The sequence below is a fragment of the Ostrinia nubilalis genome, chromosome 6, assembly GCF_963855985.1.
Source record: "Ostrinia nubilalis chromosome 6, ilOstNubi1.1, whole genome shotgun sequence".
In the NCBI taxonomy this organism is placed as follows: domain Eukaryota; kingdom Metazoa; phylum Arthropoda; class Insecta; order Lepidoptera; family Crambidae; genus Ostrinia; species Ostrinia nubilalis.
In genome coordinates, this window is record NC_087093.1 from 5,934,939 (window position 1) to 5,948,694 (window position 13,756).

Below are 13,756 nucleotides of genomic sequence, written 5' to 3' on the forward strand. Positions count from 1 at the left end.
TCGACACCTCCCCTCGCATTCCGCGCGCGCGCCGCACGACAAACACCACTGTACATGTTTGCCCTAGCAAACCAAGCTCTATGTAAAGCGTTTAGGATTGAGTATTGCTTATTACCCGCATCCGACGTTGCCAAACGAGCGCTACGTTTGGCAACGTCGCATTTTAGTCAATTTGAAACCCAACAAAGAATCTCTACAAAATATTATATGGGGCTTCGTGTAAAATTTGAACTAGCGATTGCCCTGTCAAACTCCATATAAAAAGCACCGGTTACCGTTATAGTTACGGTCAAAGTTAGGTGGTGCAACTGAGCCTAAAACTAAGAAAGATTGAAGAAAAAGAAACATTTCGTTTTAAACCTTAACCGTATGACAATAAAGTGCACAATGGTATTTCGTATTGCAACCTAAGCCCTGATTGTTTCTTATTGGTCGTAGTAAAAAATAGTAAAATGCGTAACAATTAGAGACGGGGTGAGCACGTGACCGGAGCAATGCGCTTACGCTGAAATTTCTACAAAGTGGTCAGGCGGAAGAGTCCCTGATAGTACATAAGTTTTGTAAATAAATATGGCATTGTTTCGCCAATAAATTATTCCCTTCTGGGAACATCTTGATGAGTACAAATGCGATAGTCCTCCAACCACTTTAGCGCTCACCAGTTGGTGCCACTGTCTTCGCTACTAGCAAGTGACAGGACCTTACTCTACAGTGGCGCTAACTGGTGAGCGCTAAAACGATAGCCCTCATTGAACCCATGACCTCTCGCTTGCCGGGCTGTTGTCTTTCTTTCCTTAGGCAGGAATCGAACCCATGACCTCTCGCTTGCCGGGCTCTTTTCAAGTTATATTATAGTAGGTTAATAAAATCAAAATCCATTGATTTATTATGATTTTTATTTATTGAAAGAAACAGTAACATCACAGACAAAAAATATAAAACAAACATAAACAAATTCTTCTTTTAAATTTTTATCAGCTTTTACCTAAGGTTTTAATGTTATTTATTCAACATCTTAAACTAAAATAAAAAGAAAACTATAAATAATATTTTTTATGACATTCATAGATAATTATTATTATGATTTTATAAAAGGAAAACGCTTTTGTTGCGGCCCTACTCGCGCCTCGTCATATTCTAATAGCAAAATCTACTTCTAATGTAAATGTCACATAACTTTTGTCAGTCAATACTTTATATTGAAAACCATTGTATAAAATCACTTCTTTTTTGGATTCCGATCGAACAACATCAAAATTGTAACGTCTCAAGAATACAACGAAATAAGCAGTTTCCGAGTTTTATTTATAAATTTCCATCGCGTCTGCAAGGCGCGAACACTTTAATTATTACTGCTACGCGAAATGTGAACCTACATTTTGTGGATCATATGCTCCACGCCACAGACGGGCCCATTTTGACATTGGATCATATGCTCCACGCCACAGACGGGGCCTTGACATTGGAGCATATGCTCCACGCCACAGACGGGGCCTTGACATTGGAGCATATGCTCCACGCCACAGACAGGCGCGTCACTTCTTCTCGCCCGGCTGGCTAACCAGGATACCCGATGTGGCGGCTCGACAATTTGAACGTGCTCGCTGGGCTCGTCGAATTCGACGGGCTCAACGGGCTCGACGAGATATGGCTCTGCTGCAAAAAAAACAACAATATGTAGCAACAGAAAATTATGTTGAAAAAAACTTCCACTTTAAGTGTAGGCGCACATTAGGCACTAATTTAGATAAGAGGGTTTGACTTCCAGTTTGAAAGTTCTAGTAAATTTAACTCAATTATTATTGAATAAACAAAAAGCCCAACTGCCTAAAAATGAACTAAAAAGATAAAAAAAAGACAACTCAGCCTTAGTGTTCACAAATGCAGTCGGAGGCATCAAATCTTGTTTTTATCTTTTTAATTCATTTTTACGCAGTTGGGTTTTTTGTTTATTCAATAACTAGAGGCCGCCCGCGACTTCGTACGCGTGGATCCCATTTTACGCGGTTTAGATTTTTTCATACAAATGTTTTTTCCCGCTAACTCCCGTTCCCGTAGGAATTTTACGATATCCTGTTGTAACTAAGTTTTAAGTTTACTAAGGTACCTGCAAGCCAAATTTCAAGCGTCTAACTTAAGCGGTTTAGATTTTTTCATACAAATGTTTTTTCCCGCTAACTCCCGTTCCCGTAGGAATTTTGCGATATCCTGTTGTAACTAAGCTTTAAGTTTACTAAGGTACCTGCATGCCAAGTTTCAAGTGTCTAACTTAAGCGGTTTAGATTTTTCATACATAAGGATTTTCCCGCTAATTCCCGTTGCCGTGGGAAGTAAGTATACTATAACCTGCTCAGGAGTATGAAGAATAATTGTACCAAGTGCCAAAGAAATATACCAATGACAGTTAAAAGATTTTTTTATTTCATTATTAATGTTAATAAAAATAAAAAGTTGACGTAAATACAATAAAATAAATAGTCAAATTAATTTTAAGTCATAATAATAAAGCCGACGAACGGAAATCCATGTTAGTCACCCCACCAAAAAAAACTTCAAACTAATGTCAAACTAATGTCAAACCGCGTCTGTGAGCTTGGAGCATTTGATCCACAAAAAACCGTTACACACTTTTATTGATATTTCTCACGTTTTACATCAGAATATGCCTCATGTTTACGTATTTAGCTAAAATGATAAATACTGCAACTAATAAAAGAAACATTTGGAGATTAGTGGTAATTTAGATCATTTAAAAGTCAATGAATCGGCACAGACGTCGTTCATACTTAGGGTACTTTTGCATTCATCACAGCTTTTTTCAATGAAAATTGCTAACAAACCTCACAAAATAGATAAATAATTGAAGATTATTTACCGTTCTATGATCTAATACAAATTTCAAGGAATATAAGTCTGCCAACGTAGTATAATCAAGGCGGCAAGTAGGCAAAGTGCGCAACGAAAATAGCGTAACTTTGATGACAGATAACTTTTTATTTTCCTTCTAGGCCGTATCCAAGGCGTATATCATTATACAGCCCGGTTCGTCAGGAACGTACTGTAGTAATCTTAATGCAATCTAATAAAAATTGAGCGTGCTGTGCCGCGAAATGTGAACCTACATTTTGTGGATCATATGCTCCACGCCACAGACGGGGCCATTTTGACATTGGAGCATATGCTCCACGCCACAGTGAGGTGGATAAACAATATTAAATAGGAAAATCAATCATTAAATATAATTACCAATGATGTGACTGAGCATCCTAAGAGAGTCCTTTTTTAATCCTTGAAAACTGACCTAATAATAAGTGTTCTCTCTAATGGTCCTATGATGGTATTATTAATTGATTAAATTAATATTGTTATGGTTTTTCCTTCCAGGAAATATCTAAATCGCCTACTGAAGATGGCAAATCAGAACTGGTTACTTTTGCAACAAGCGTCCCAATGTCAACTTATTTGGCTTGTTTCGTTGTGTGTGACTTTGATTACAAGGAGAATGAAATAAACGCCAACGGGATTGGAAAGAACTTTATTCTTAGATCCTTTGCGCAAAAGAATCAGATGCATAAGATTGATTTTGCCCAAGATATTGGCAGGAGAGCAACGGAATTTTATGTGAAGTACTACGAAGTGCCCTTCGCTCTTCCCAAATTAGGTATAGAAATCCTTAATTACATGTATATTGATAAGTCGTGAATCATGAGTTTAGTGTAACTAAAGGGCACTTTTCTGGAAATTTTATTCTTATTCTTATTCTTATACTATTCTTAAAGTAAATAAGAACCTACTTTTAAAAATGACATTATACATGTACCTACATATTTTTATGTGACCAACTTAAATAGAATTTTGTTTCAGATATGATTGCGATCCCAGACTATGTGTCTGGTGCCACAGAGCATTGGGGACTGATCACTTACAGGGAAACGTCTTTCCTGGTGGATGACAGTACAGCGTCATCTAAAAACAAGATCAGTGTAGCTAATACAATCGCTCATGAACTAGCTCATATGTGGTTTGGTAACTTAGGTATGCTTTTTAAAATTTTAAAGACCTCGTTCATTATCTCTGAGTAAAGTGTCAAGTAGGCTACTTGTTGCTTAAAAGCCACGAGTAGCAACGAAACCATGACACTGATAACTGGTAACAATTTAATAACGTGAAATTGAAAATAAATTGAATTCAAACTATGAAAAACTAACTCTGCCCATTTATTTCTTGTAGTGACTATGAAATGGTGGGACGACCTATGGCTAAATGAAGGCTTTGCGTCCTACATGCAAGTAAAAGCCTTGAATGCTATTGAGCCATCGTGGACGATGGTAAGCCCATTATTCTCATCAATTAAAAGTGAATTAAAATTTATATTATTGTAGTCTTCTTTTGTTAATACGTGGACTTATTTCTATTTCAGTTAGACCAGTTCTTGACGAAAACATTACATTCTGTGCTGGTGACCGATGCTAAGCTCTCAAGCCATCCCATTGTCCAGACTGTGTCCACACCGGACCAGATTACATCCATATTTGATGCTATATCTTACAACAAGGTTAGTAATTTCGCAAGCTCTCTAAGACCGCCTAACTTAATGTTAGTAACAGTGTTTTATGTCCAACTTGTTAAACTACAATTTCAGTTAAACATGTTGTACCCCTAATCCTAAGGCCTATTTTAATGTTCATAATGTCTGACGCCACAATTCAGTTGTTTCATATGAACAAGATTTTGCGAGTTCATACAAAACGGTAGCATTTTCCCTCCTATTAAAACGATTCATTAGGTTAAGGCCGGGTAGCAGAGAAAATGGCGAAAATGAGGTTTTCATTTTTCATTTTTGAGGTACTAAACAGTAAAATTAAAGGCTAAGGTTTTTATTGAGCATAGTTGAGGATATTTTCTAGGGCTATTAACGGATGGAAACACGATTTGATGAAGTTGACTCGATAGAATAAATTCCCAAAGTTACCTCTATTCGTTTTCTATTTATGGTTTTATTTTTAAAATAAGCGATTTGAGATTCTAAATCTTTTACTAAACTAAAGTTCAGAAATAACTTGAGGGCTTTTAACGGATGAAATTTTTATATTGCGTCTTATTTAGTTACAATGTTAAAAAATGTGGAAAAAATCGTCCATGACGGCTTGAACAATCTCAATCAGTCGCGCGGTGGCGCTTACGGAGGACGGACGCGTGTCAGTTTTTTGGCCGTGACAGTTCGCGATTTGTCAATATTTTTGACAATGATGACTTTGATGAGTCACAGTATAATAATATCAGTGTTACTGGAGAAAGCTTAAATTTTTGATAATTAAGAATTATCAATTTTGTCTACCTATTGAAATTTAAATCGTTCGCATCCTTTTAAACGAAGACTACTCATGATACATAGTATTCCTCAAATATGAGACAAAACCAATGAGTTAAAATTTCATTTTAATAGTACCTACATACAATCGTCTTACACTCTTTAAAAGAGCACACTGACACAAATAAATAATAAAAAATACTGTCTAAGGTCTGTAGCTAAAGGTCTAAGTTGTAAGATAGAAGAATCTTCTAGCCAAAAAGATGGCAGATGCAGCAGATGTCAACGGATTTAAAACTGGAGTTCATGTGACTCCTTGTAGACTTGAGTGTCTAGAGCGTCCCTTCCTCCACCATGCGTAAGAATTTTCACAAAAATACTGTCTAAGGTCTGTAGCTAAAGATCTACGCTGCAAGATGGAAGAATCTTCTAACCAAAAAGATGGCAGATGCAGCAGATGTCAACGGATTTAAAACTGGAGTTGATGTGACTCCTTGTAGACTTGTGTGTCTAGAGCGTCCCTTCCTCCACCATGCGTAAGAATTTTCACAAAAATACTGTCTAAGGTCTGTAGCTAAAGGTCTACGCTGCAAGATGGAAGAATCTTCTAACCAAAAAGATGGCAGATGCAGCAGATGTCAACGGATTTAAAACTGGAGTTGATGTATGAAACGGTCGCTTTTTTGTAACCTTTATAATTTGGTCGGCTTATAGAAGAATTCCTGATATTTTTTTGCAGTTCGATAACTTTCTTATAAGTCGTAATATAAAGCTGAAATTAACAGGATAGCTTATTCAAGGAACATTTTAATTTGTCCATTGTATGCCATGTTCCCTTGTTATAAGGGAATCGCGTATTCGGCCACGAAAGTAAGACTGTTAAAATAAATTAGATTTCTTGAAATCTCTCTTTTGCGCAAAGCCACATCATTTATATTTACTGTGGTTATATACCTTTTTATTCGATTGTAAGAGTACTGGTTTACTCACAAATTCGTTTTATCTGAATTTCGAAATCTTTTAATGAAGAATGTTGACTAATTTTGTTTTTTAGCTTTCTGTATTCTCTGTTAAAAATAAAAAATACACGTGAAAGAATTATTTCGATACGTCAATTAGTTTCCAAGATATTGAATTTTAAAAGTGCGGGCGGCGGCCGGCCCGCCATTTTATGCGCGTGACGTCATATTACTGTGACTGGCTCATATTTGTATGGGTGGAATCTTGCAAGCTGAATTAAGACCCACTTCCAGGCAACCGATTAAGCTGAAATTTAGCAAACACATGTGATTTGGATGACCATGCAATATTATGATGACATGGAGCTGATCTGATGATGGAGCTGGAAGGTGGCCATAGGAACTCTATAATAAAACGACCTAAATCCATCGAGTTTGGGTTCGTTCGTTTTGTATTGACGAGTACTTTAATTCTATATAGTAATCAGGGTCTAATGATGGAGCTGGAAGGTAATTCGCAATAAAACGACACAATCGCATCAAGTTTGGGTTTGGTTCAATTTTAATTTCTGTGATGGGTCTGGGTGTTAATATGTATAATAAGTTTGTATTTACAAAAAAAAATGTATTTAAGTATGTTTATATCCGTTTTCTAGTGAGCGGATACTGTGAATGTACGTCACGCGGGGTCACGTGACCGTCGGCGGCACTCAATATTTAAGCGAACTTTGAATGCCTATAAAATCATAACTACTGGGTATTTTTGAATGAAATAAAAACTAATGTATTTGTAAATGTAAAAGCCTAACCGTAACATAGGTTTCAAGTGATTTTGCATACCTAGTAACATTCTCAATTACACTGGTGTTTATCATTCAAATCAATGATTAATGTTTGAACTAATTTGGACATATCAAGGTCTATCATTGGTATTTTTTTCAAACTTCTGCGTTGAGCCATTTACGAGATCTGGGACATCACAAAACATTACTTTTGGTGAACAACCACATTGATAGTCCTGTTTTGCTGGGTCAGCTTGCCTATAACGTGCCCTTGAGAATACCACGTTACCCTTGTGGATTGTTCAGAAATAGATTTTGTAGGACGAGGATGGGTCGCAGTTCACCAATTGTTCGTGTATCTGGTTTGTACAATGATCTCAGCAAGAAGTTGCCAGAACTTGATATACATTTTCAAAGCCTCGCTGGTTTCTTAAAAACAATTAAGACGGGTGACATGCCCCTGGTGGCATGCATCTAGGAGGCCTCTTATTATTTTATTTTTTATTTTTTGTTGCTTTCTTTTTGTTGTTTAAATTCAAAGTTGTAATTAGGTACTATATGTTATTGTATTGTGTAAAGTTCACGGGTTGCTTACATTATAATATATTATGCATGCTGTGGTTATCGTTTGTGTGGGAGCAGTTAGCTAGAGACCTTTGGCTTAATTTTTTAATTGTGTTTAATACTGTATCTCATGTTGATAGCCCAATAAAATAAATAAATAAAATAAATTACCCCAGCAAAATCTGTTTTTTCCTAATAACTTTAAAACTATAATTTGAACGAATTTTGCTATTAGTGGACAAATTTCTGCTCACGATGGACTAATTATCTGCTATACTCTCGACTCTCTAAAGCACAACATTTATAAAAAATTTGCTGCGGTAATGCACTCCAGGTAACCGTGTGTGATGCTCATTGCTCATAGTGATTTTCGATACAGAGCCCCGTACATAGTAAGTTATACATAAATTATGGAAAGAAAACACCCAGACCAATACAAACAAATATGTATGCAATTTTAGTATGATATTTTTATTTATTAATAAACAAAAAGACTGAACAAAATTGATGCGTGTACTGATTAATGTAATTAACCTCATGCAAAGTTTCGTGAATTGCAACAACTATAATTTATTATCCAAGCTCTAAATAATCACTACTACGAGTAACTGATCATAAAATGTTTTTCCAATCGCTCAAGCTCCCGAGGATCTACCGATAGGTCGGGTGACGTAATCTTGAAATTATTTTAGCCGGCGCGGAACTTCCGGAAGGTCGGGTGACGCCACGCCTCTTTGAACCGTGTTTACTTTGGCAGTTATATTCTAAATTTATTCGATTCTAAAATATATTCCCAAAAATTTTGAAAGTTGTTTTAATTTGTATCACTTGGATATGATTTATATTAGAAAGTGCTGTGAGTGTGACGCTTGAACGGAAAGAAGTCAACCTAACCTAACCAACTGCGTATTTCTAAACTGCGTATTTCTATACTGTGTAGCCGCGAGAGCTCTTTGGCGCGCTGTCTTCGGCGAAGTATTGCGCGCGCAGATTTTGACAGCGCGAAATACCTACTTTAGCAGAAATACCAAGCCTTAAGGGCCGATTTTTCAATCGTCGGATAACTTTTAACTGAAGAATAAACTTGTCATTTTGACATATTTCCCATACTGAAAATGTCAATGTGCCAAACTTATTCTTCAGATAAAAGTTATCCGACGATTGAAAAATCAGCCCTTATGCAAATTATCCAATATTCCCTATATTCTACTAGCTATTTCTTTTTTCAAGGGATCCTCAGTTCTCCGTATGCTGGAAGGCTTTATAGGTGAAGAGAATTTCCGCAAAGGAGTGTCTGACTACCTGCAGAAATACAAATTTGGCAACACAGTGACCCAAGATTTGCTGTCGTCTTTGGAGCCCTATAGCAAACAGGAACACCCTGAGTTGGATATTAAGTAAGTTTATTTTATATTTACTTGATCTACGAAAAGATTAAATACGAATAGGTCTACTGCTTAACATAGGAGGAATCAAAGGAGCTTTTGAAACTGATTCCACATTAACTGATTAGTTTTTTTTTTGGTGAACTAATAAATAGATTGAGTCGAAAAATACGCCTGAACTGGATTTTTTTCTTTACTTTTATTTTTCAGTTACGTAATGGATACATGGACCAAACAAATGGGATATCCGCTAGTCACCGTAAGCAGAGGCGAGAAACCAAACACATACGTTCTTACCCAACGCCGTTTCCTACTTGATCCCGAAGCTGTGTATCCAAATGACTCGGAGTTCGAGTGAGTATTTATCTGTATCAGGGGTTCCCTAACTTATTTGAGACGCACCTCCTTTCGACTAAAAAAAAAATCCGCGTTTAGAACGTAGGTGCTCACTAAGACGGGATTTTCCAAACTTCAACCCCTAAGGAGTTAAACGGAATCCACGCGTACGAAGTCGTGGGCGGCCGTTAGTTATTTATTTGTTAAAGTATGAACGATGGCACATCAAGCTAAACACTGGTATCTTATGCAGTGGTAATATGTACTATTTTCCATCAAAAAATATTTTCATGTGCTGGCGATTGTTGTAGTATTTTATTATTATCTGTATGCAAGCTAATGACGGTTGTATATTTCAGCTACCGTTGGTTCATTCCAATCACATATACAACAAACAAGGGACCGAAAAAAGACATTCTGTGGTTCCCAAACGGCGTCCAAAAAGGTAACTAATGACCAATTACCATCAATACATAATTTTTCAGTGACCCCTATGGTAATACATAACAGGAATTTTGTTTTCATAAGGGTCACTTAAAATTAGGGATTGATGGTGAAAACGGCCATTACCCAGGCAGTGAATAACTTAACAATTTACCATCATTACATACCCTATTTTTTTTTCAGTGGATATGATTCTCGAAGCAGATGAAAATTGGGTGAAAATAAACAATAACCAAGTAGGCTATTACAGGGTAAACTATACGTTAGACATGTGGAAGAGCTTGATCAAACAATTGAAACTAAAAGCTGAACAGGTAAGCTTGTTGAATTGATTATAGACTAAGAGCTAGTGACTGCCAGACCTACGTCATTTTATAAAAGCTGTAAGTTTGTCAGCGTATGCTCCCAATATAGGCAGCTACCCTAAAAATGTGAGCAAGGAGTTGGAACTGTCAAAACTATCTGGCTGTTGAGGAAACAACTTCTAATCATTGGCCAAATATTATACACTAGCTGTGCCCGCGACTTCGTCCGCGTGGAATAATGACTTTGGTTAGGCACTTTTAATAATTTAGTCTAATTATTTTACAAATAGCTTTTGCCCGCGACTTCGTCCGTGGAGAAGTCGAAAACGTTCTCATACGATTATTTTTAAATGTTTTAACGTTATTATCTAAATGTTTGAATACTTTTAAAATATAAAAATCAGGTTAAGGCGATAGGTGAGGCAAAACTGCAAAATAGACCTCTCTTTGAATCCCTACTCCTCCTAAATGGATGATCCAAACAAGAAAAAAAAATATGTGTGAGATGTATAATATCTTAAACTAAAAAATTGTTGTTCGTTTTTTTTGTTACAACTATTAGTTTTGGTAGAAAAAATTCTTAACTTTCTTCTAATTTCACCAAAGAAATTTCCTACTACTCCTAAACGGCTGAAGCGATTTTAATGATTCTTTCACCAAATGATAGAAAATTTAATTATCTAAAAAATTTTTGTTCATTTTTTTTCAAAAATAATGTATTACGTGTCATACATTCAAAATACCCTGTAATTTCCACACGCGGGCCGCGCGAATGCGGGAGCTCAGTCTTTCACTAGCGTTCGCACGGGGAGGCTGTGTCGCACATCGGCACGCTCCGCTTCTTTGTTTTTCTATAAAGAATTTGTAGCGCAGATGGTACACTCGGTACTCATAGTAGTTCGGCGGCTGAATGAAAGTGATCTAAGTAGCTACTTACTACGTCATTTTAAACATGTATAGGTTATTATAAAATGTTTAAGATAATTTAAATACATAGGTATACAAGATGCTAATTATCAATTTTTTCTAGATTTATTATATACTTCGAGATATACATAGGTATTTTTTTTTATTATGTATTAGTAGGTAATAATAATAAAACAACGCACTTAGGTATAGGAAATCACAAGACAACAAAAAATACCTACAAAGGATTATTTAAATTCTGTAATTAACAAAACCGTATGTTATTAATTTCTTGGAAACTATCACATCACTTTTGTGCATTTTGCGTTTCGATTGATATTAATCTACAGGGTACCCCGTTTGGTATATTGGTTTTGGTTGGTTTGAGTTTTCTTTATCTCATTGGTCTCCACAAAAAATCGGAATTTTTCCCAGGGAATTTTCGATTCATCCAGCTCAATCATCTCGTCGCGAATAGGGTTAGGTAAATTGATAGGTACCACCTATTTCGATCCCTGATAATAATATATAAAATATACCTACAGGTGTTTGGTAGAACGTTAGACAAACTTCGTATGTTAGGTCATTTTGAATAAAGGTTCGCCCATTTGACCCTAAATGAGCTACTTTTTTGATTGATATTTTTATAATTATGTTTTTTTTTCGAAATTTGACCTAAATCTGCTTCTTTTTTTGTCGCGTTTTCAACCGATTTTTTTTATTTGGTATGAAGATCCAATATGTCTTTACTCTAATAAAAACATTTTATATCCAGATAATGATTGAATAGCTAATTACGAGCAGACAAAGTTTAACAAAAGTATAAAACACGATAAAAAATTTAACTTGAAATTGATTAAAAAATGAAATGTGTTTTTAAGATCATTAAAAACATCTAATTATCTCTTCTTTCCAACGATAATAACTAAATATCACTTGTAGTAATTAGATATTGGATTTCGACAAAAATTCAAAGTTTAGTGATGAAAATGTGAAAATAATATAAAAAAATATCCATCAAAAGTTTCTTCAAACATCTCCATCTTTTCTGATATACTGTTTTTCATAGCTTTTTTATATGATTTATTTCAAAATCAAATCAAAAATAATAACCGCATAGAAAAAGAAGTCTGTTTTTGTATGTGGCTTGATTTTTCGGCTGCCTATGATGCAGCCGTGATCACAAGCAGACTGGCAGCTGGCGGAATTGTCCGTTCGGGTGGGCTTAAATATTTTAAACTACCCTCATATTGTCATAATGTTACATTGTAGTGGTGTTACCTCGACACACAGTATTCGTATTCGTACTTGACATGTAACTCATATAAAAATGTCGCTCAATCCGTGTTTATCTATTTTAGTTGAAATGGAACGCAAAAATCTAAAATCTTATTTTTCTCTCGATTTTACCAAAAAATAATAACGGAGAAAGTAAAGTCTTAAATTGTATTCGATGATCAAAAATATTTATATTCAAAGATGATCACGAATATCGTCAGCCTAACTTTCAAACTGCTTAGGTATGTCCCTTTTTGCAAACTTTACAGGAGGAAATAACTGTTTATTTTTCATAGTTATGGTACTAATTAAAGTATAATAATGTCTAATTGAAATATAATCATTTATTTCAATTTTGTTTCTTAATATTTTAAACTACATATGTTGCATTTTTTTTTACTCTAAAATTATCACTTCAAGGGATTTATTGCAACAATATCTATTTTAACCGTAAATTATTTACCGTTAAAATAGATATTGTTGCAATAAATTCCGTGAAGTGATAATTTTGGAAATTTGTTTCAGTTTGAAAATATGCTGACGATAATTATTATTATTCTGTATAATGATTTATTTTCTTTTTTTTAACTCTGTTTTGAAACACAAAATAAGCATCGCAATTTTTTTCGATCTGCGTAAATTAAAATCGAGTCAACATTCCCGTAGGCAGTTATGTTAGAATTGACAGCGCTTCGCATCTGTATTCTGAGCGCACTTTGGTATCAGGCAGAAGCGCGGGCGCGCGGCGGGTGGCGCGTTGTCTCGCTCTAATGCTCAAGGTCGTTCGGCCATGTAATCGCCTTAAATAAACATGAAAATATTTTTTTCTTATATTTTATGAATATGCAGCTCGGCCTTTGATCCGGTGAAAGTTACTCGATGGTATTATTTTTTTACAACGAAATCGAAAACTACACCTACCGCAGTATTATTGGTAAACTTTTTTTTATATTTTCCTACGGGTGCTAGAATCACCAAGCTTCCAGCATGCCACTGGCCGTGGGAGAAGGAGCTTTTCCTCAAGACTACTCCCACTACCTCAAGGGCCTCCGCCAAAACTCTCGCGCGAAAATGAGTTTATGTATACAGCGCAAGCAGGTGCCCGCGGCATGACTTTCATGCATTACTATGCATTGTTGGGCGAGCGCACGCAGCGGGCACCCACTCCGAGGTTAAGTGGAGGCCCCTAGAGTATTGTAGCCGTTAACATGACGTCATGATTGTAAAAAAATGCACTAATGAGTAATTAATATCAACTTTGAAGCAAATCACCACTAAAATAACTTTCTACCCCTTTTTAACATAGTTAGGGGGTGCATTTCACTAAAATACGAAACACGTCTTCCATTAATTCTGTTATAGAATGCTTATGCAAAATTTTAAGTAGATTGGACGAAGGAATCTCGTTATTTCATACAAACTTTGCCCCTCCTTTTTACCTCCTTAGGGGTAGAATTTTGGAAAATCCTTTCTTATCAGATGCTTA

The 13,756-nt window shown here is 35.7% G+C and overlaps 1 protein-coding gene across 4 annotated transcripts in view; it reads left to right on the forward strand.

Annotated features, from left to right (window-relative positions):
- Positions 1 to 13,756, forward strand: part of LOC135072448 (glutamyl aminopeptidase-like) — a 36,245-nt gene that overhangs the window by 8,152 nt on the left and 14,337 nt on the right. For all 4 annotated transcript variants that reach the window (XM_063966351.1, XM_063966348.1, XM_063966349.1 and 1 more), the window contains 8 exons: positions 3,385 to 3,661; positions 3,865 to 4,035; positions 4,231 to 4,328; positions 4,421 to 4,555; positions 8,847 to 9,013; positions 9,212 to 9,355; positions 9,697 to 9,782; positions 9,965 to 10,095. In XM_063966351.1, coding sequence (XP_063822421.1) covers positions 3,385 to 3,661; positions 3,865 to 4,035; positions 4,231 to 4,328; positions 4,421 to 4,555; positions 8,847 to 9,013; positions 9,212 to 9,355; positions 9,697 to 9,782; positions 9,965 to 10,095 — 1,209 coding nt within the window. The remainder of the gene's footprint in view (positions 1 to 3,384; positions 3,662 to 3,864; positions 4,036 to 4,230; positions 4,329 to 4,420; positions 4,556 to 8,846; positions 9,014 to 9,211; positions 9,356 to 9,696; positions 9,783 to 9,964; positions 10,096 to 13,756) is intronic.